The 22185-nt window shown below is 39.7% G+C and overlaps 1 protein-coding gene across 6 annotated transcripts; it reads right to left on the reverse strand.

Annotated features, from left to right (window-relative positions):
- On the reverse strand, positions 16994-22118 carry LOC107635090 (AT-rich interactive domain-containing protein 1). 6 transcript variants are annotated; one of them, XM_021121836.1, is made up of 4 exons: positions 21456-21756; positions 20167-21251; positions 17636-18480; positions 16994-17536 (listed from the first exon to the last, which is right to left on the reverse strand). In XM_021121836.1, the coding sequence occupies exons 2-3, from the start codon at positions 21106-21108 to the stop codon at positions 17668-17670; spliced, it is 1755 nt and encodes a 584-aa protein (XP_020977495.1). In that variant the 5' UTR covers positions 21109-21251; positions 21456-21756; the 3' UTR covers positions 16994-17536; positions 17636-17667. The 6 variants fall into 6 exon arrangements, with proteins under 6 accessions (XP_020977495.1, XP_020977497.1, XP_016193943.1 ...); XM_021121838.1 differs by having other exon boundaries at positions 16994-18480; positions 20167-20424; positions 20479-21251; positions 21456-21754; XM_016338457.2 differs by lacking the exon at positions 21456-21756 and adding an exon at positions 21927-22118 and having other exon boundaries at positions 16994-18480.

Here is a 22185-nt window from a genome sequence, read left to right on the forward strand (position 1 = left end):
AGTAATGGAGAACAGATTGAGGTTTTGGAGATGCTCTGTCTTCTGAATCTCTGCTTTCCTACTGTCTTCTTCTTCACGCACGCAGGTTTCCTTCCATGGCAAGCTGTATGTTGGTGGATCACCGTTGTCAATGGCTACCAGCCGTCCTCTCAGTGAAAAGGGTCCATGTACATGGCTAATCATCTGTCGGTTCTCACTAATGTTGGAATAGTATTCATTGATCCTTTTGCACACTGTCACTGCGCCCAGCATTCATGAGTTTGAAGCTCGTCACAGTCATCCCTTCCTGGATCCTACTCGGAATACCACAGACAAGGTTTAGACTTTTCGGATCTCAGGAATGCTGCCAATTGATTCTAGTTTATACCACGAAGATTCTGATCTCACGGATTTGAATGCTCTGTTGTCAGGAGAGGCAGTCAAACTCGTGAACCAGGTGTCCAAGAGATATGCATTCAATCTAAGGTAGAACGGAGGTGGTTGTTAGGCACGCGTTCATAGGTTGAGAATAGTGATGAGTATCATGGATCATCACATTCATCATGTTAAAGTGCGAATGGATATCTTAGAATAGAAACAAGCGTGATTGAATGAGAAACAGTAGTAATTGCATTAATTCATCGAGACACAGCAGAGCTCTTCACCCCCAACCATGGGGTTTAGAGACTCATGCCGTAGAAGATACAAAATTCAGATGTAAAAAATGTCATAAGGTACATAGTAAGTCTCTAAAAGTAGTTTTTATACTAAACTAGTGACCTAGGTTTACAGAAAATGAGTAAACTAAGATAGATAGTGCAGAAATCTACTTCCGGGGCCCACTTGGTGTGTGCTTGGGCTGAGCATTGATCTTTGCACGTGTAGAGGCTTCTCTTGGAGTTAAATGCCAGGTTGCAGCCTGTTTGTGGCGTTTAACTCTGATTTGTAACCTGTTTTTGGCGTTTAACTTCAGAATAGGGCAGAAAGTTGGCGTTTAAACGCCAGTTTGCATCATCAAAACTCGGGCAAAGTATAGATTATTATATATTGATGGAAAGCCCTGGATGTCTACTTTTCAACGCAATTGAGAGCGCGCCAATTAGGTTTCTATAGCTCCAGAAAATCCATTTCGAGTGCAGGGAGGTCAGAATCCAACAGCATCTGCAGTCCTTTTTCAGCCTCTGAATCAGATTTTTGCTCAGGTCCCTCAATTTCAGCCAGAAAATACCTGAAATCATAGAAAAACACACAAACTCATAGTAAAGTCCAGAAATGTGATTTTTGCATAAAAACTAATAAAAATATACTAAAAAGTAGCTAAATCCTACTAAAAACTATATGAAAATACCCCCCAAAAAGCGTATAAAATATCCGCTCATCACAACACCAAACTTAAACTGTTGCTTGTCCTCAAGTAACTAGATAAATAAAATAGGATATAAAGAAAATCAAGAGGTAATAACATCTCAGAGTTTTATATGAAGCTCAAATTCTCATTAGATGAGCGGGACTAGTAGCTTTTTGCTTCTGAACAGTTTTGGCACCTCAATTTATCCTTTGAAGTTCAGAATGATTGGCATCTATAGGAACTTAGAATTCAGATAGTGTTATTAATTCTCCTAGTTTAGTATGTTGATTCTTGAACACAGCTACTTTATGAGTCTTGGCCGTGGCCCTAAGCACTTTGTTTTCCAGTATTACCACCGGATACATAAATGCCACAGACACATAACTGGGTGAACATTTTCAGATTGTGACTTAGCTTTGCTAAAGTCCCTAGTTAGAGGTGTCCAGAGTTCTTAAGCACACTCTTTTTGCTTTGGACCACGACTTTAACCGCTCAGTCTCAAGTTTTTCACTTGACACCTTCACGCCACAAGCACATGGTTAGGGACAGTTTGGTTTAGCCGCTTAGGCCAGGATTTTATTCCTTTAGGCCCTCCTATCCATTAATACTCAAAGCCTTTGATCCTTTTTTTACCCTTGCCTTTTGGTTTAAAGCTATTGGCTTTTTTCTGCTTGCTTTTTCTTTTTATTTCTTTTTCTTTTATTTTTCGCCTTTTTTTCTCAAGCTTTGTATTCACTGCTTTTTCTTGCTTCAAGAATCAATTTTATGATTTTTCAGATTATCAATAACATTTTTCCTTTTTCATTATTCTTTCAAGAGCCAACAATTTTAACATTCATAAACTTCACTATTAAAAAGTATGCACTGTCAAGCATTCATTCAGAAGACAAAAAGTATTGCCACCACATATAAATAATTAAAATTTTTCTTATTAAGAACTTGAAAATAAAACTGCCTCCTTATTCTAAAAAATCTGCTATTTTATTCATGTTTAATGATGATGAGAAAAATAAATTATAGCTTACTTGGAGATAATATAAAAATAAAAATAAAAATAAAGATACTAATTACTATTATTCATGTGACTCCTAGGGTGGATCTCTAATAGAAAAAGTTATCACAGACTTAAGATTAGGACTTAACAACCTTTATTTTAGAAGATGGATGCTCCTTCAATTTGTGGGGTGTCTGGCCCTTCAAGAGACAGCTTCTGGCGTTTCAGCTCCTGTAGCTCACGCCCTTGCTTCTCTTGTTCCTTCAGCAGTTTGCAGAGCATGCTATTTTGAACTTGATGTTCTTCTTTCAGTTGATCCATAGCTTCTTGCAGCTTGGTGACAGATGCTTCTAGGCGGGTCCAGTAGTTAATCTGAGGGATTTCTGGGAGGAACTCCTGTGCCCTCCTTTTGATGGAGTTATCTTGCATTTGTTGTCCTTCCATTAACTTTTTGGTGATTGGGTGCTCGACTGAGATATACTCATCCACTCCCATCTTTACCCCAGCGTCTTTGCATAGCAGAGATATTAAGCTTGGGTAAGCCAATTTGGCTTCTTTGGAGTTCTTGTTTGCAATTGTGTAGAGCTCACAAAAAATCAAATGATGAATCTCCACTTTGTTTCCCTGCATAATACAATGGATCATCATTGCTCTTTTGAGAGTGACCTCAGAGCGGTTACTGGTGGGCAGTATGGAACGCCCAATGAAGTCCAGCCAGCCCCCAGCGACTGGTTTGAGATCTCCTCTCTTGAGTTGATTTGGGACACCCTTTGTGTTGGTTGTCCACTTGGTTCCAGGGATGCATATGTCCTCTAGAACTTGGTCCAAGCGCTTATCTGATCTCACCATTCTCCTGTTAAAGGAGTCCGGGTCATCTTGTAGTTGTTGCAGCTTGAAGACCTCTCTTATTTTGTCAAGGTGGAAGTAAATAGCCTTCCCTCTGACCATGGTTCGAAAGGTGTAGAAGGCGGTTCTAGTCCTTCTCTTCTTATCTGTTTGCCACAGATTTGAGTAGAATTTCTGAACCATGTTTCTTCCCACCTTTGTCTCAGGATTAGCTAGGATTTTCCAGCTCCTTTTTTGAATTTGCTCTTGGATCTCCGGATATTCGTCTTCTTTCAGATCGAATTTAACTTCCAGGATCACTGATCTTAGACCCATTATTTTGTAGTAATGATCTGCATGTTCTTTTGTTAAGAACTTATCTTGATTCCAAAGTGGTTTTGGATTATTCTCTTTCTTCCCTCTTGAAGTGGTTTGTTTTTCCTTGGGGGCCATGATCTTAGTGAGTCTTGACTTGGTGATCATGGAAAAATACACCAAAATTAGAGGTTTGCTTGTCCTCAAGCAAAAGAAAGAAAAGGAGAGGAATAGAAGGAAAGCCAAATTCGAATGGTGGAAGAGAGGGGGTGGTCGAATGGTAATTTAAAAGGGAGGGGGGTGGGCACGAAAATTTTGAAAAAGATATGATAGAAGATATGATTTGTAAAAGATATGATAGAAGATATGAGTTGTAAAAGATATGATAGAAGATGTGAGTTGTAAAAGATAAATATGATATTCAAAAGATGCAATTTTAAAATTGAAAAGATATGAGAGAGATTTGAAAAAGATAAATTTGAATTTGAAAAGATAATATGAGTTGAAAAAAAAAAGATTTGAGAAGAAATTAAAGAAAGATTAAGGAGAACTTTTAGGATTAATATAAAATTTATTATCATTATTTATTTATTATTATTTTTTTTTTGAAATTGAAGTTGAAAGATGAAAATTTGTAACATGTTTATGCAAGAAATTGTGGATGAAATCATGAAAATTTGAAAAAAAATGAGTTGGAAACAAAACTTCCTCCCCTCCACAATCCTGGTGTTAAACGCCCAATTGTTGCTTGTTTTGGACGTTTAACGCCCAGCTGATGCTTCTTTTGGGTGTTTAACGCCCAGCTGTTGCTTCTGGCTGGCGTTAAACGCCAGAAATTCTTTGTCACTGGGCGTTTTTCTAAACGCCTAGAAAGGTATCTTTACTGGCGTTTTCGTGCCAGTGAACTCCTTTTCTCTGTGAATCCTCTGAATCCTTCTGTAACTCTGTGAACTCCTGTAATTGAGAATTAATATTGAAGATAATTTATATCAAACTCATATAATTATTATTTGAATAACAAATAAACCTTGCTAATGGCTGGGTTGCCTCCCAGCAAGTGCTTCTTTATTGTCTTTAGCTGGACCTTACTAAGCTTTTAATCTAATCTCAGCCTTGAGCATTCTTGCTCAACATTGCCTTCAAGATAATGCTTGACTCTCTGTCCATTAACAATGAACTTCTTATTAGAATCAATGTCTTGAAGCTCCACATAGCCATATGGTGACACACTTGTAATCACATATGGTCCCCTCCACCGGGATTTCAGTTTCCTGGGGAATAATATGAGCCTAGAGTTAAACAGCAGAACCTTTTGTCCTGGTTCAAAGACTCTGGATGACAGTTTCTTATCATGCCACCTTTTTGCTTTCTCCTTGTAAATTTTTGCATTTTTGAAAGCATTGAGTCTGAATTCCTCTAGCTCATTTAACTGGAGTAATCTCTTCTCTCCAGCTAACTTAGCATCCAGGTTTAGGAATCTGGTTGCCCAGTAGGCCTTATGCTCCAGTTCCATGGGCAGATGACAGGCCTTTCCATACACAAGTTGGTAAGGAGAGGTTCCTATAGGAGTCTTAAATGCTATTCTGTATGCCCACAGAGCATCATCCAATCTTTTTGCCCAATCCCTTCTACGGGCAATTACAGTCCATTCTAGGATTCTTTTTAGTTCTCTATTAGAGACTTCAGCTTGACTATTTGTCTGTGGATGATATGGAGTTGCTACTTTGTGGCTAATTCCATATCGGACCATAGCAGAGTAAAGCTGTTTATTGTAGAAATGAGTGCCTCCATCACTGATTAGTACTTTAAGGACACCAAACCTGCTGAAGATATGTTTCTAGAGGAACTTTAGCACTGTCTTACTATCATTAGTGGGTGTTGCAATTGCCTCTACCCATTTAGATACATAGTCTACTGCCACCAGAATATACGTGTTTGAGTATGATGGTGGGAAAGGCCCCATGAAGTCAATACCCCATACATCAAACAACTCAATCTCCAAGATCCCTTGTTGAGGCATGGCATAACCATGAGGCAGATTACCAGCTCTCTGGCAACTGTCACAGTTACGTACGAACTCTCGGGAGTCTCTATAGAGAGTAGGCCAGTAGAAGCCACATTGGAGAACCTTGGTGGCTGTTCGCTCACCTCTGAAATGGCCTCCATATTGTGATCCATGGCAATGCCATAAGATCTTCTGTGCCTCTTTCTTGGGCACACATCTACGAATTATTCCGTATGCACATCTCTTAAAGAGATATGGTTCATCCCATAAGTAGTACTTTACATCAGAAATCAATTTCTTTATTTGCTGTCTGCTGTACTCTTTGGGTATGAATCTTACAGCTTTATAGTTTGCAATGTCTGCAAACCATGGTGTTTCCTGAATGACAAACAATTGCTCATCCGAAAAGGTTTCAGAGATCTCAATAGAGGGGGAGGATGCCCCTTCTACTGGTTCTATCCGGGACAGATGATCAGCCACTTGGTTCTCTGTTCCCTTTTCTGTCTCTTATTTTTATAGCAAACTCTTGCAGAAGCAACACCCATCTTATGAGCCTGGGTTTCGAATCCTGCTTTGTAAGTAGATATTTAAGAGCAGCATGGTCAGTGTACACAATCACTTTTGATCCTACTAAGTATGATCTAAACTTGTCAATGGCATAAACCACTGCAAGCAGCTCTTTTTCTGTGGTTGTGTAATTTTTCTGTGCATCATTTAAAACACGGCTAGCATAATAAATGACATGTAGAAGTTTATTATGCCTCTTTCCCAGTACTGCACCAATGGCATGGTCACTGGCATCACACATTAGTTCGAATGGTAATGTCCAGTCTGGTGCAGAAATAACTGGTGATGTGACTAGCTTAGCTTCAGAGTTTCAAACTCTTGCAAACACTCTGTGTCAAACACAAATGGCATGTCAACAGCTAGCAGATTGCTCAGAGGTTTTGCAATTTTTGAAAAATCCTTTATAAACCTCCTATAGAATCCTGCATGCCCCATAAAGCTTCTGATTGCCTTAACATTGACAGGTAGTGGTAATTTTTCAATTACTTCCACTTTAGCTTGATCCACCTCTATTCCCTTGTTTGAAATTTTATACCCAAGGACAATTCCTTCAGTCACCATAAAGTGACATTTTTCCCAGTTTAAAACTAGGTTGGTCTCTTGGCATCATTTCAGAACAAGTGCTAAATGGTCAAGGCAGGAGCTGAATGAGTCTCCAAATACTGAAAAGTCATCCCTGAAGACTTCCAGAAATTTCTCTACCATATCAGAGAAGATAGAGAGCATACATGTAAGACCCAAGAATTTTAATTAAAATTACCAAATTATCCCTATACCTAATTTTTACCAAAACCCTAAATCCCCAAAATATCACCCTAACCCTAATTTTCCCAAAAAACCCAGCTGCCTTATCTCCTCAGCCACCGAATCCCTTTTCTAACCTAAACTCAGCAGCAAATCCATGGAAAGAAAGAAAGAAACAGAAAGAAAAGAAAGGAGAGAAGTGAGAGGGGAAGGCTACGGAAAGAAAGAAAGGGGGAAAAGAGGGAGGCGGTGCGGCGGGTGTCACTGCCGCCGTCGCCGCCGCTGTCGAGAGGAGAAGAGAGGGAGATCTGAGAGAGAGCTGCACGGGAAGAGAGGGGAGGAGACCTTGCCATCGCGCCGTCCATGGATGAAGCAGAGGAGAGAGATCTGCGAGGAAGGGAGGACCACGACCTGTCCAGCCGCCGTGCCCAGTCGCCGCTCATGTTGTCAGCGCTGTCCTCGCCTGAACCGTCGCCAGATCCGCCGCTGCTAAAGTTTCTGGCCGCGCCTCTGCGTCGCTGGAGCTCCACGCCACCGCTGCCGCCGCCGTTGTGCTCCAGCTCGTTGCCACCATCGCGGACCGCCGCTGCCATCGCGCCACTCATCGCCGTCGCAAGGAAGACCAGGACCGAGAGAGAGAGACGCGCTGCGCGGGAGTTGCCGTCAGGGGGTGTGTTGCCGTTGAGAAGCTGTCGCCGCCAGATCCGCCGTTGTTAGAGCTTCTGTCCGAGTCCTGCCGCCGGAGAACACCTCTGCCGCCACTGAGATTTGCCGCCGGTGAGGTTTTAATTTGGTTTTCGTTTCCTTTGAATTTCCGGGAGCTTAATCATCGCTGTATGTTTGTTTCAGTCGCCATTGCCGGAGTTCTGGTCGTCGCCGCCGTTCAAGGTGGCTGCCGGAGCTGCCGCCAAACCGGTTCAGCGACCGCCGTTGTTTCATTTTCTTAGTTCGGTAAGTATTTATGTTTCGAAAACCCGTGTTAGTATTCTGTTATATTTGGTTATAAACTCTGAGGTTCTGGTAATGTAGGGTCGTGTTGTGAGCGTTGCATGTCGCTCTTAAGTTGCTGTGAGTGCTGCGAAAGTGATCAGGGACTGAGTTTGTGGTTGCTGATGGTTTCGGGTTAAGAGAAACGGTTTTGTTGACGCATTTTGAGTTATGGTTTCGACGAGTCAAGGTAGGGGTTTTTCTTAAAATCTAATTTCTATTACAGAGTTGTGGTAAATAGATATTAATGTGAGAGAACATATGCCTGTGATTATAATTGTCTTCTAAATGTGGTTGTTTGCTGGACTGAATGACTGATTGCTTGATTACTTGAGTAGTTTGTGATTACTGAAAAGAGATTAGTTTGAAAGGTTATTTAGTTGATTATTATGAAAAATGGCTTTTCTTGGTTTTGAAGCTATTTTTGATGATGTAAAGGAATTGGCTTTGGAAATGGTTTAATTTTGAGTTAGTGACTTTATAAATGACTTTATAAATGATTTAGTATTTGAGCTGGTTTGATTTTAAAAAGAAATTTATTATGGGCACTGATTCGCTTTGAAAATAATTTGATATTGGAACTAGCTGAATCTTGGAAAATGATTGAGATTTGAGAAAAGGTTTGAGAAATGTTTGGATGGGACCCATAAAGGGTGGCAGTGTCCGAGTTTTAGAGGAGATGCTGTCGAAATTTTATAAAATTGGAAGTTTTATTTAAAGTAACTAATTAAAAAGATTTGTTTTTAAGCATTATACGTTTTAAGATTGATTTGCCTATCACAGAAAGAATTTTGTTCTGGAATTGAGATTGTTCACGAACAGAATGAAAAAGAGGAGGATGAGGATTTTATTTGAAATATGGCTTTGAAATGAACTTGGAAATGAGATTTGGATTGATGAATAATCCCTCGTCTTTGTTATTACAAGTTTGTAAGAGGGATAGGAATTGTATGTTTTATATTTTCTAATATGTTGAGTTATTATGTAAGGAGTCTTGTATATGAATCTATGCCTGCTTGTTTGTTTTTTTTTTAAGATAAAGTATTTACTTCCGATGTTCAAAGAAAACAGCGATACAGTGTCGAGTCATAGGCTCCTATTTTAGTATTTAATATATAAAGTAGTCGTAATACTTTTTTCTATCAGAGTAGCGCAGCCGGAAGCGTGACTTCTGATAGTGAGGGTGTTACAATGCACCTCTGAAAGGTTGCAGGTGCATTGCACAGACCAAAAGGCATCCTTCTGTAGGCAAACACTCCAGAAGGACATGTGAATGATGTTTTCTCTTGGTCCTGAGGATCTACTGCAATTTGGTTATAACCTGAATAGCCATCCAAAAAGCAGTAATATTCATGACCTGCTAGTCTCTCTAGCATCTGGTCTATGAATGGTAAAGGAAAGTGATCCTTCCTGGTGGCTGTATTGAGCCTTCTGTAATCAATACACATACGCCACCCTGTAACTGTTCTTGTAGGAACCAGTTCATTCTTTTCATTATGAACCACTGTCATGCCTCCCTTCTTGGGGATAACTTGGACAGGGCTCACCCAGGGGCTATCAGAAATAGGATAAATAATCCCAGCCTCCAGTAACTTGGTGACCTCTTTCTGTACCACTTCCTTCATGGCTGGATTTAGCCGCCTCTGTGGTTGAACCACTGGCTTAGCATCATCCTCCAATAGGATCTTGTGCATGCATCTGGCTGGGCTAATGCCCTTAAGATCACTTATGGACCACCCAAGAGCTGTCTTGTGTGTCCTTAGCACTTGAAGTAGTGCTTTTTCTTCCTGTGGATTTAAAGCAGAGCTTATGATCACCGAAAAAGTGTCACCTTCTCCCAGAAATGCATATTTCAGGGATGGTGGTAGTGGTTTGAGCTCGGGTTTAGGAGGTTTCTCCTCTTCCTGAAGAATTTTTAGAGGCTCTTTTATTTCCTCTGATTCCTCCAGATCAGGCTGAACATCTTTAAAGATGTCTTCTAGCTCTGATTCGAGACTCTCAGCCATGTTGATCTCTTCTACCAGGGAGTCAATAATATCAACACTCATGTAGTCTTTTGATGTGTCTGGATGCTTCATTGCCTCAACAACGTTCAGCCTGAACTCATCCTCATTGACTCTCAAGGTCACTTCCCCTTTTTGGACATCAATGAGGGTTCGTCTAGTTGCTAGGAAAGGTCTTCCTAGAATGAGAGTTGCACTCTTGTGCTCCTCCATTTCCAGCACTATAAAGTCAGTGGGAAAGGCAAATTGCCCAACCTTGACAATCATGTCCTCAATTATGCTTGATGGATATTTAATGGAGCCATCAGCAAGTTGAAGACATATCCGGGTTGGTTTGACCTCTTCAGTCAAGCCAAGCTTTCTGATAGTGGATGCAGGGATTAGATTGATACTTGCTCCAAGGTCACATAGAGCTGGCTTGATACAAGTACCCTCTAATGTGCATGGTATCATAAAGCTTCTGGGATCCTTAAGCTTTTCTAGTAAGCTTGTTAGAATGACTGCACTGCATTCTTCAGTGAGAAAAACTTTTTCTATTTCTCTCCAATCCTTCTTATGACTTAAGATCTCTTTCATGAACTTAGCATAAGAGGGTATTTGCTCAAGTGCCTTTGCAAACGAAATCTTTATTTCAAGAGTCCTGAGATAGTCTGCAAAGCGGGCAAATTGTTTATCCTGTTCCACTTGGCGGAGTTTCTGAGGATAAGGCATTTTGGCTTTATATTCTTCAACCGTAGTTGCTGCAGGTTTATTTCCTACAGAGGCAGGTTGAGAAGCCTTCTTGAGGGAGTTATTATCAGCACTTGCAGGTGTCTGATCCCTCACTGGCGTTTGAACGCCATAACTGGACATGGATTGGGCGTTTAACGCCAGATTCCTACCTTTTTTTGGCGTTTGAATGCCAGAACTGGACATGGATTGGGCATTTAATGCCAGTTTTTCACCCTTTTCTGGCGTTTGAATGCCAGACTTATTCCTCTCTGGGCTCTTACTGTCCTCAGAGGGATTTTGGGTAGCAGGTTACTCATCCTCTATCAGCTGTTCTTTTCTTGGCTTTCTGCTGCTTTGAATTGAGGTATTTAATGTTTTTCCACTTCTTAATTGAACTACTTGGCACTCCTCTGTTATATGTTTTGATAACTGCTGTTTTGTCTGATTCAATTGTGATTCCATATCCTTGTTAGCATTTTTGGTTTCTTGTAGCATCTCCTTAAATTCTGCTAACTACCTTGTTATAGAAGATAGTTGCTGATTGAGTTCATCAACTTGTTCCTGAGGACTAAAGTCAGTTGATACTGCCTTAGCTTCTTCTTTCATGGAGGACTCATTACTTATGTACAGATGCTAATTTCTAGCAACTATATCGATAAGCTCTTAAGCCTCTTCAATAGTCTTTCTCATGTGTATAGATCCACCAGCTGAGTGGTCTAGAGATACCTGAGCTTTTTCTGTAAGCCCGTAGTAGAAGATGTCTAACTGCACCCACTCTGAAAATATTTTAGATGGGCATTTCCTTAGCATCCCTCTGTACCTCTCCCAGGCGTTATAAAGGGATTCATCATCCTCTTGTTTAAAGCCTTGGATGTCCAGCCTTAGTTGTGTCATCTTTTTTGGAGGGAAATATTGATTCAGGAATTTTTCTGATAACTATTTTCATGTTCTTATGCTTGCTGTAGGTTGGTTATTTAACCACCTCTTAGCTTGATCTTTTACAGCAAATGAAAACAGTAATAATCTGTAGACATCCTAATCTACTTCCTTGTCACGTACTGTGTCAGCAATTTGTAAGAACTGTGCCAGAAACTCAGTAGGTTCTTCCTGTGGAAGACCGGAATACTGACAATTTTGCTGCACCATGACAATGAGCTGAGGATTTAGCTCAAAACTGCTTGCTTTGATGGGAGGTATACAGATGCTGCTCCCATATGCAGCAGTAATGGGGTTAGCATATGACCCCAGAGTCCTTCTAAACTGTTCATTTCCATTTAGGTCCATGATGGATAAAAGGGAATTGATATGAATTGCAAATAAAATATATTTTTGTTTTTATTTTATTTAAGTAGAAACAAACCGAATAATTAAAAATAAATAAAAATAATAAGATAAAATAAAATAATTAAAAATTAAAATATAAATTTCGAAAACTAAGAGAAACATAAATTTGAAAACTAAAATAATTACTTAATTAAGAAGATTTGAAAAACTTTGGATATGATTTTTGAAAAAGATTTTGAATTTTGAAATTTCAAAACTAAGATAAGATAGAATAAAAAGTTTTAAAATAAAAATCTGAATTTTTAAAGAAAAATTCAAAAATTAATTAAAATAAAGAGAAAAGATATTTTTAAATTTAATGAAGAAAGAGAAAAACAGTAAAAATGACACCAAACTTAAATTTTTAGATCAAAACAAAGGAAACAAACAGGAAAGCTTTGAATATCACGATGAACGCTAAGAACAACTTTTGAAAATTTTTTAAGAAAACAGAAACACAAAGGACACTAAACTTAAAAAATTTTTATATTCTGAGCACTAATAATTCGAAAAAAATTGAAAGAAAAATAAAATCATGCAATTGACACCAAACTTAAAATATGAAACTAAACTCAAACAGAAAAACTCAATTATTAGTTTATAAAAATTTTTGAAAAAATTTGAAAATGAAAATAAGGATTTTAAAAAAAAGTTTCAACCAAAAATAATAATAGAAGACGCAATTTTAGTGACTCTAAACTAAAAAGATAAATTTTTCCTAATCTAAGCAACAAAATAAACCGTCAGTTGTCCAAACTCGAACAATCCCCGGCAACGGCGCCAAAAACTTGGTGCACGAATTGTAAATCACACTTTTCACAACTCGTACCACTAACCAGCAAGTGCACTGGGTCGTCCAAGTAATACCTTACGTGAGTAAGGGTCGATCCCACAGAGATTGTCGGCTTGAAGCAAGCTATGGTTATTTTGTTATTCTTAGTCAGGAAATTAATAATAAAAATGGTTGGGTTTATGGAGAGTAATTAACATAAAATAAATAATATTTGTTATGCAGTAATGGAGAACAGATTGAGGTTTTGGAGATGCTCTGTCTTCTGAATCTCTGCTTTCCTACTATCTTCTTCTTCACGGCATATAAAATATCCGCTCATCACCACCCAATGCCAGAAGTTCTTCTGGAGACACGTTATAACCCGATTTGGAATCCCAGAGATCGTAATCTCGGACAATGGGACCTAATTCGTGGACAAACGGTTCAAAAAATTCATAGAAGGACTCGGCATCTCCCAACAGTTCAGTTCGGTACAACATCCATAGACAAACGGGGAAGTAGAAGCGGCAAACAAAATAATAGTGAAATAAATCAAGAAGCGGCTGGACGAGGCCAAAGGACTATGAGCTGACGAACTCGAATCTGTCCTCTGGTCGTACTGGACCTCCCCCTTTTGGATAACATACGGCCTAGAGGCCATCATTCTGGTAGAAGTCGGGGAACCGAGCCCACGAAGAACCGTGAGGGGACACAACGAGGGAGCAGAGCAGGACCTCACAGACGAGGTCAGGAGCATAGCACACCTACGGGAGCTAGCCCTAAAGCAGAGGATAAGCCTAAGATACAATCACAGTACGGTGTGACGGGACTTCGGGGCAGGAGAACTCGTCTTATGGCAAAACGACATTGATGCCTCTATACCTGGAGAAGGGAAGCTCAAACCCAAATGGGAGGGCCCCTACCGGATCAAAGCGGTAACCGAGAAAAAAGCTTATAAACTCGAGCGATTAAATGGGACCGAACTCCCGATATCCTGAAACGCCACCAACTTGCGGCACTACTACACGTAGAAGCATCCTCCCAAACGACGAGATCAAGGTTGTTCACATTATCTTTTCATTTTTTTATTTTTTATTATTTTATTATTTTTATCTTTTCCTTCATTTTAAGTTGTTACCGTCTTATTGTTTCTTTATCGGGCACTCTTTTCTGCCCGCACCGGGAGGTTTTAACGAGGCCCACACATTAAATAAAATTCACCTTTTTTCTTTCAAACACATTGCCTCATCCAGCGGCACGAACCAAATGCGGCTAACCCTGGAGATCGATCACTCTTGACGCCAAAATACATGGATATCCATAATTAAGCAAGTGTCTAACACGACCCACAAAGAGGCCAACAATACGCAAACGGCCTACCAAAAGGCCACAACGTGCTCTTAAAATCGAGAAAACGGCCTAATTAATTTCAAAATAAACAAGTAAAAGTAGCGGCCAAACAAACGGCTTACATACAAACAAAGTGCTATCCCAAGAAACAACCTACAAACTTAAGAAAAATTACAAATAAAATTCACTCCAGGTCTACAATCTAGCCATCCTTGACAGTCTTGAACGCTCTCATCACAGATACATCCACACTCGGAGCAAGGACAAGGGCTTGGGCCCTCATCGTCTCCTTGGCAGCCGAGATCGTGCCCTTAACATCCCCTAGTAGCGTTGCCTTCTCTTTTTTCAGCTTCGCCACCTTTTCCCAAAGAGCGTCCGCCTCGGCAAGCAAGACGGCAGCCTTCGACTCAGTGTCTGTAGCCCGCTTTCGTCCGCCTGCCAGCTAAGTAAGCAGCGAAGTCTCGACCTCGGAAAGACGAAGGAGTTGGCCTCCAGCATCCTCGACGTCCTTGATGGCTTTCAAACGAGCTATCTCCACCGCCTCTAGCTTCTCCTTCAGCTTTCCAACATTGGCCTGAGATTGACAAAGCTTCCCATCTAGCAGCCCCACCTGGGCTAGCCCGGGTTTTGCCTTCCGGACAATAGTAGCAGAGCGGAGGAGGGTCTGGTATACCGACTTTGCCTAGCTGACGACGTCGCAGTCATGAAAAAACTCCTCCGTTTGGGAAGGAGATGTTGATCTATGAAGGCCGGGGCATCAAAACTTTGATCCATCACATAAGGCACCACCCCTCCTCCTCCACGTTTTCTCTGCTACTCCCTTCCGTAGTCCTCCTCCACTTCCTGGCCGCCTTAGGTAAAACCACCACGACCTCATCCTCGACCTCGACGGCAGCGGGCCCCGGTGAAGCGACACAACCTTCCCTGACCGAAACCAAGTCCTGCGACACAGTCCGAGAATCCGCCTGAGGACGAGATTGAGGCGTCGATAGCAAACCCTCGCCCTCCTCCTGGGTGATGGCAGCCTTCAACCTCGCCAAATTCATCAACCCGCCGGCCATTTGAACTGAAACATACCAAAGAGAAAAGCAGCATAAGTCTCAAACTCGAAAAAACAAAAATACCGAGAAAGAAAGCAGCTAAAACACAAACCAATGTAGGTTCGGCACGTTGCTGGATCACCAATAACGTCCCGGAAATTCAACGGATGCTCTCCGAATATCGACCAAAGAACATCGACAATGTCCTTTTTTTTTTGAGACAGCACTTCATAGGTAACCCGCGTCAATTACGACGCCCCAGCCCCAAAATTCCAATCCGTCGTGAACTGATGTTTTCCCTCCAAGGTCAACCAGAAACGGTGGGGTCCTCGAGCAGGAAGCACCTTAAAATACTCCCTCTTGAACCTGTGAAAAGAGTCATCAAACAAGCCAAATATACGTCGATTAGGCTAGGCCTTAAACGATACATACCCCTTTTTGTGTTTTCCCTCCTTGCTCAGTAAGATACACAAAAAATAAAATAAAAAGACATCAACCCGCACCGGAAGCTCTAAGTAATCACAAACCAACTCGAAGATTCGAATGGCAGCCCAGCTATTAGGGTGCAACTGAGACGGCGCCACGGAACAATGATTTAGCAACGCTTGGACGAATTCTGAAAATAGGAGCCGCACCCCTAGTCACGTGAACATCGACTCATACAACCACATCTAGTCGGTAACTCGGGGCGAGTCAGGGTTTATATAGCAAACCCTCTCGTCAACCCCCGGGAGCACGAGCTCATACTGACGCTCTGCATCGCCGCTCCCAGAGATCGCCCCCTGATCATGGAGTTGCTGGAGATCTGCCTCCGTCACCCGAGACGGCGTTCCCTATACATCAGAGGCCACCTAGTAATACGTTCAGAAAACACCACCGGCCGGGACCACGGAAACCCCAACATCCTCACTCCTCCACCGGGCCATACCTAAAAGAGAGGGGCACCACTAATAACCCACTAGAAGCAGACGGAAGAAAATCACGCAAGCACTAATCTACCTAGCACAAACCAAAACTACGCCCAGAACAGTGGTGCTCACCCTCTCTAATAACTCACTACTCCTACCCAAAAAAAAACCACAAAATGAAGAAATGCAGAACACAGAACAAATGAAAGAGAAAACGCAAAAAATAGACAGTCAAAACATGCATCAAAAAGAGGAGAAAAATACCAACCTGATGGAGATGGACAAAAACAGAGATCAAGGAGCAGCATGAAGCACAGGACGGACGCACAAAACACACAAACAAACCGGAGATTCGAAGAGACAGAGAGAAGAATACGAAACGGTAGAAAAAAGAATATGTAGAGCAAAAGAAGGAAAAACTGCGAGCGAGGAAATAAAAAGAAATAGAAACGATTACAAATTAAAAACCAAAACACCCCAAAAGGAAAAACGAAAAGGCAAAGGGTAAAAGTGGAAAGAAACTAAAATGTCCCTTTGCATTAAAGGTCATTATGGCGTCTAGGAGAACGCAACTGACAAACTTCCCTTCCAAAAGAGTAACGGGCATGTCATGAGACATCTAAACCACTCGACGACTATCGACTTCGCCCAGACAATGCACTCCTTGCCTGACCATGAAACGGTCAGGAACTTCCCAAATCCCCGACCTTGTCTGAGGAAACCAAACGAGCTTCTTGCCAAGCCACAACGGCAAGGAAAAGATTCCTCCAGCGATGAGACTGAGCACGCTCACTCTCTCGCTCCGGGAACAACTGTTACGGACCTAGTTCCCGAATCCCACACCGGAATGGCCTCCGACCTGGTTACCCGAGGTTGGCCTCCTTTTGACGACCCTTCAATCTCTAACCAACATTCAATTCAAATACCTCCCTTATCATAGTTAGATAAGATAAGATGAAATAACTATCACCAACTATATAAAAGGAAGCCCGAGACCCCCTCAGATACGTCACTCATCCTACACACCTTATATCTCTCAGATCCATTCTGACTTGAGCATCAGAGTGTCTTTGCAAGTATCACCCTCCGCTGCTCCAATCAGACAATCCGACAACCGCTTCGACTCCCAAATCCTCGATCCATCTCATTATCCATACCAGAGACTTCTAGTACAGTCAAGAATATCAATTGTCCTTCCCATAATGGCAAAATTAACTTTGGAATGACAAAATCAATTCCCAACACTACATAAATTACACCTTGATGCATTTGTTCACAACCTCTCAAAATAAAATATTGATCTATATTCCTGATGCAGTTCTTCAACTTTTAATAAACCCTCGTAAACTCAAAACAAGGAAATTTAAAATAAGAAAAAAAAAAAAAAACTTGTGCAAGATCACCCGGGGCTGCAACGCATTATTATGATGGACAGAAAGCATATCTCAATTGGAGGCATGTAAGCTAAATGCAACTCCAATTTCTAAGCCGTTCAAATCTTTATAGTTTGCAGCTTCCACCATCAGAATATCATTTCTCATCTGTCCTATATTGTTCCTATCCTGAACCGAACCAAATCAATCATTTGAGCCTTGTACTCCTTGAAAGCAATGGTGATTTCATATTCTAAGCAATGATAGGAGGATCTGTTGATACTGAAAATTGCTGCAGCAGAGATGCACACAATAATGATTTTAAGGAGAGAGATCAATTGGTAAAGAAAACTGCCGAGACATGAAGACGTGTGAAGCTGCCGAACTTTACATTCTCAATGGAACCAATGACTTGGATAACATTCACTTGCTATGTTCCGTTTTCTTGGGCTTTTTGGGAGACAATAAGGTGATGTTGCGCGATTTGTGTGTTTGATGTCCAAAAGCATTCTTCAATGGACCATATTCTGATTCATCATCATCACTGTCAATGTCATCCGGAGTATTCCTATTTTGGTATCCTCTGCGCTGCAAAATAAAGACATTGAAGTAGTAACTTACTAAATCTTCCCTGCTCTTTGTAGGAAATGATTTGAAAATTTGATCCCAAAAACATTTTTCAAGTGAAGGAGGGTTTGATTTCACCACATCCTTGAACTTCTTCTCATCGTCTTCTGTCCACAATCGCCTAACATCTTCGCCTGTCTTGTGTAAATTCCACAGATAAAAAGCCACACCCAATTCCAACTTAACTTTAGCCCTTTTCTGAGCAATGTGGAACCGGACACACTCAACAGAACCTTGTACTTCACAGCCACATGAATCTTTCCTTCCTGTTCCGATAGGATCTCTTTCTATGACTTTGGACTTTATCTCTGCTGATGGCCATATTTGGCTTCCCAACCACTTGGAATCACTTTCAATTGCCACACCAGTCCATTCGGGCACTTCAGCTTGATGGGATGGCCCAACAGGAATGGGCACCATGCTACATTGGTCAAGTAACAGTTTCTCCACTTCTGAATGAGGACTTGGGTTTCTCTCGGAACCTCCCTGTATTCCTCTCATATTTGAAGAGACACCACAAGTTAAATTCTTGTCAGATTTCAACCTCTCTCTAAGGTTGTAGTTTGCCCCAACCTGATCATCATACATGCAAGGATGCATCTTCTGACCCTACCAAAAAAAAAAAGGAATAATATTTTGGTTTTAGCATATGTTCAATTTTTTATTTAATGGAAACAAGTAGCAACAATTTGACAAATATCCAAGGAATCTCAAGAACCAGCTTATAAAAAAGCGTTTGACATCTACAAAGTAAGCAATCACTTCTCCTAAGAACTTCTCTATAGATGGTAACTTAATGAATTGTGGGATCCATTAAAAATTAATCTACAGTTTGGTAATTTCCCTGCAGAAAATGGTTCAAAATCTGTATGCAGTATTTGTTCTTTCAACAAGATAGGCTATTAAAGTTAAGCAAATGTCTGGCTAGATATAATCCCGTTAATATAAATCGAAGTTGTTAAATGCTTTTGAATTATCACAAAAGACCAGGTTTGAGCACAACAGAGGCATCACATATGTTTTTGTGTGTGTAATAAATTGCACAATTAAATTATAGAGGATTTGAGAGCATATTGAAGTCAAGCACACCATTGAAGCAAGCATACAGTACAAAAAGAGACGGTCGAAAATATATTTGTATAAGAGTAAAGCATCGTTTTTGTCCCCAACATTTGGAGTAAATTCCAAAGTTGTCTCTGATGTTTAAATCGTCCTATTTAAGTCCCTAACATTTCAAAATTGACTCAATGTTGTCCTGTCGTTAGAGATCTGTAAACAGAATTGGCAGCGGGACAAAATTGAGACGATTTTGAAACGTTAGGGACTTAAATAGGACGAAAACGTTGGAGACAAAAACAATACATAAAAATGAATTTTAATTTTATCCTTCAATAATATCAATTTTTTAGGGTAGATAGTTATTCAGTTTTTTTAGTCACATCAAAGTAAATTATACTTAATCACATTACTTTCATTCTAAATAAATTTATTTTTTTATAATTTTATTCTTAAAGATTTTTACTCATTATGAAATATTTGTAGTATGACTAGTACATAAACTCATCATGTATCATTTTTTTTCTTTTTCGCAAGTTTATGTATTAGTTATTCTACAAACATTTCATGATGAGTAAAAATCTTTAAGAGTAACATTATAAAAAATAAATTTATTTAGAATGAAAATAATGTGATTAAGCGTAATTTACTTAGATGTAATTAAAAAATAATTGAATAACTATGTACCGTAAAAAATTGATATTATTGAAGGATAAAAGTAAAATTTATTTCTATATATTGTTTTTGTCCCCAACGTTTTCATCCTATTTAAGTCCTTAACATTTCAAAATCGTCTCAATGTTGTCTCTCCATCAATTTTGTTAACAGATCCCTGACGGCAAAATAACATTGAGCCAATTTTGAAACGTTAGGAACTTAAATAGGACGATTTAAACGTTAGGGACAACTTTGGAATTTACCCCAAACGTTAGGGACAAAAACAATACTTTACTCTTTGTATAATATAATCCAAACACAGCATCTGTGATTCCATTTATAAATAGAAAAATTACAAATGCCTAATGATTGATAAGACCAACATCAGAAGAAAATTCGTAACAATTTGAAAAGATACCAGAAATTTAAATTGCATAGAGATATATAATCAATTAGATATTCAGGGTAAAAAAGCAATATCATGTTAGGATTTTCTACATTTTATTGTCTCAGCACAAAACATCACTAATGATCTGCATGACAAATGAACAGTCCATAGTTATATAATATATTCACGATTACCTGCCAACTGACGTGATCACTGCTAAAAAAGGTGGCTTGCCGAAACAGCAAAACCTGCTTCCAAATCTCCTCACTACCATAAGACTTCCACTTTGACTTTTCGGGCATTGAACCAACTGCAGGATCACAAGGATTCTTAGCAATACCAGTAAGCCAGCTTAGCATTTCAGACATAGACTCTCTCTTCCTCTTTCGACCAAAGCTCTCTTTATTAACAGTGGATGGATCCAATACCATCACATCGTCGTCGTCGTCGTCATGACCATCATTTTTATCACAACTATCGGATGGATCCAATACCATCACATCGTCGTCGTCGTCATGACCATCATTTTTATCACAACTATCACCTTCTTCCGACAATGTAGGCATTATGTTTGCTTCATCAGATATGTCCACTGTTGATGTCTTAATTTCATTCAAATGGTTCTGTATATCACTTGAATTATTTGAAAAGTTATTGCTGCAAAAGCTTCCAATACTAGGCCCATTCATCTTATGGTCCAGTGCATTCAAATCAACAATTTTCTTTGCACCGCTGAGCTCAGGATTCAATCCCCTAACCCTATTAGTTCCACACAACTTCCTTCCATCCACGAAATCACATGCTGTCTTAATTTTATCCCCTGCACCTTCCTCGCTATAAACATCTAACAAGAAATCAGCCTGCACCTCCATCAACTTCTTACCAAAACTAACCCTATCATCCATTAAACCACACTCAGGGAACTTACTATCAGCAACATTCTTCAGCCATGTCTCTAGTGTACTCAAGTGCTTACTATAAACAAGTTCAATAGATGAACCAACATTTAAACCTAAACCATATTCTTCCGCAACCAAATCCCACAGCATATTCTTACAAACAGCATCATAGCCACCTTTCTCCTTCACCACCATGAATAGCTTATACAAATCCAAAGGCTCACCACTACACATCATATTTCTAGACTAGAACTAAACTCCTTTCAAAACAACATTGAAAAGGAAACAACAACCAACACAAATGTTAACTTCACCTTCAACCTCTTCTAAGGGCTTTTAGTAAAATTCAGAAGCAACTCCATCATCGAACATCAACCACCCTGCCACGTATAACAGATTCAAATCCATAAACCCAAAAGTATCATTCTAAAGTTGTTTCAATTCTATTCCAACAACAACAATAACAACAACAACAACAAAAGCGCATATGCACAAACGGAAAAAAAAAATCAAACGCACAAAAAAGATCCGAAAGCAAACTTCGAATTGAAGCATTCGGAGTGAGAATTGATAAGTAAAGGTACCGATTGAGAAACATAGGGTGGTTGAGTTAAAGAGAGAGAAAGCGCTATGTGTGGCTTCTTTCTCTCTGTACATATCGAAGAGAGATAGAAATTTGGGCGTCCCGCGCTTTGTTTCTCTCTCTAAAACAAATAAGAAAGCAGAAATTGCAGATGGCATCAATGGGAAAACGAAGAGGAGAGAAAGTGAGGGGTCGAATTTCAAGTTTTGAACAGATTCAGACCCCTCTTCTTCAATTTTTTTTTTTAATTTTTATTTTTTGGAAGTATTAGGTGTTTTCCAAAAATCAGAAAATGAACAACTTTGCAATTTGCAGGAAAGTATATTAATAATAAAAGAAGGGTTTTGTATTATTTTTAAAAAAAAAATCCAGATTTTCATTTGAAGCAAGTATGAATCAATTTTTTTATTGGGAGTAAAAAGAGATTAAAAATAAAAATAAAAAAGTAGATTGGAGGGGAGAGAAGACATACCTCTGATATATAGAGAGAATAAGAGAAAATGGCTTCTTATGATGATTTGTAAATTGTAACCCTATTGTGGCCCTAAATTGACCTATTTGGCTTTTGTACCAAATTTCTCCTAGGTTTTGAAATGGTTTTGTATTATCAACCCCCAAAACTCTTATAATTTCCTTCTTTTGTTTCTTGTTTAAGATGAGAAGAAGAGAAGGGAGAGTTTAATAGATTTTATATTAGAAATAAAAAAAAAAGTTGAATAACCCTATTTTTT

The sequence above is a fragment of the Arachis ipaensis genome, chromosome B04 (assembly GCF_000816755.2).
Source record: "Arachis ipaensis cultivar K30076 chromosome B04, Araip1.1, whole genome shotgun sequence".
NCBI lineage: Eukaryota > Viridiplantae > Streptophyta > Magnoliopsida > Fabales > Fabaceae > Arachis > Arachis ipaensis.

Excerpts from the sequence above, each read along its gene's own strand:
- LOC107635090 (XM_016338457.2), bottom strand. The coding sequence starts at position 21,108 with ATGATGTGTAGTGGTGAGCCTTTGGATTTGTATAAGCTATTCATGGTG. Across the intron at positions 18,481-20,166 it reads GTGATCACGTCAGTTGGCAG|GGTCAGAAGATGCATCCTTG; the intron begins GTAATCGTGAAT and ends TTTTTTTGGTAG.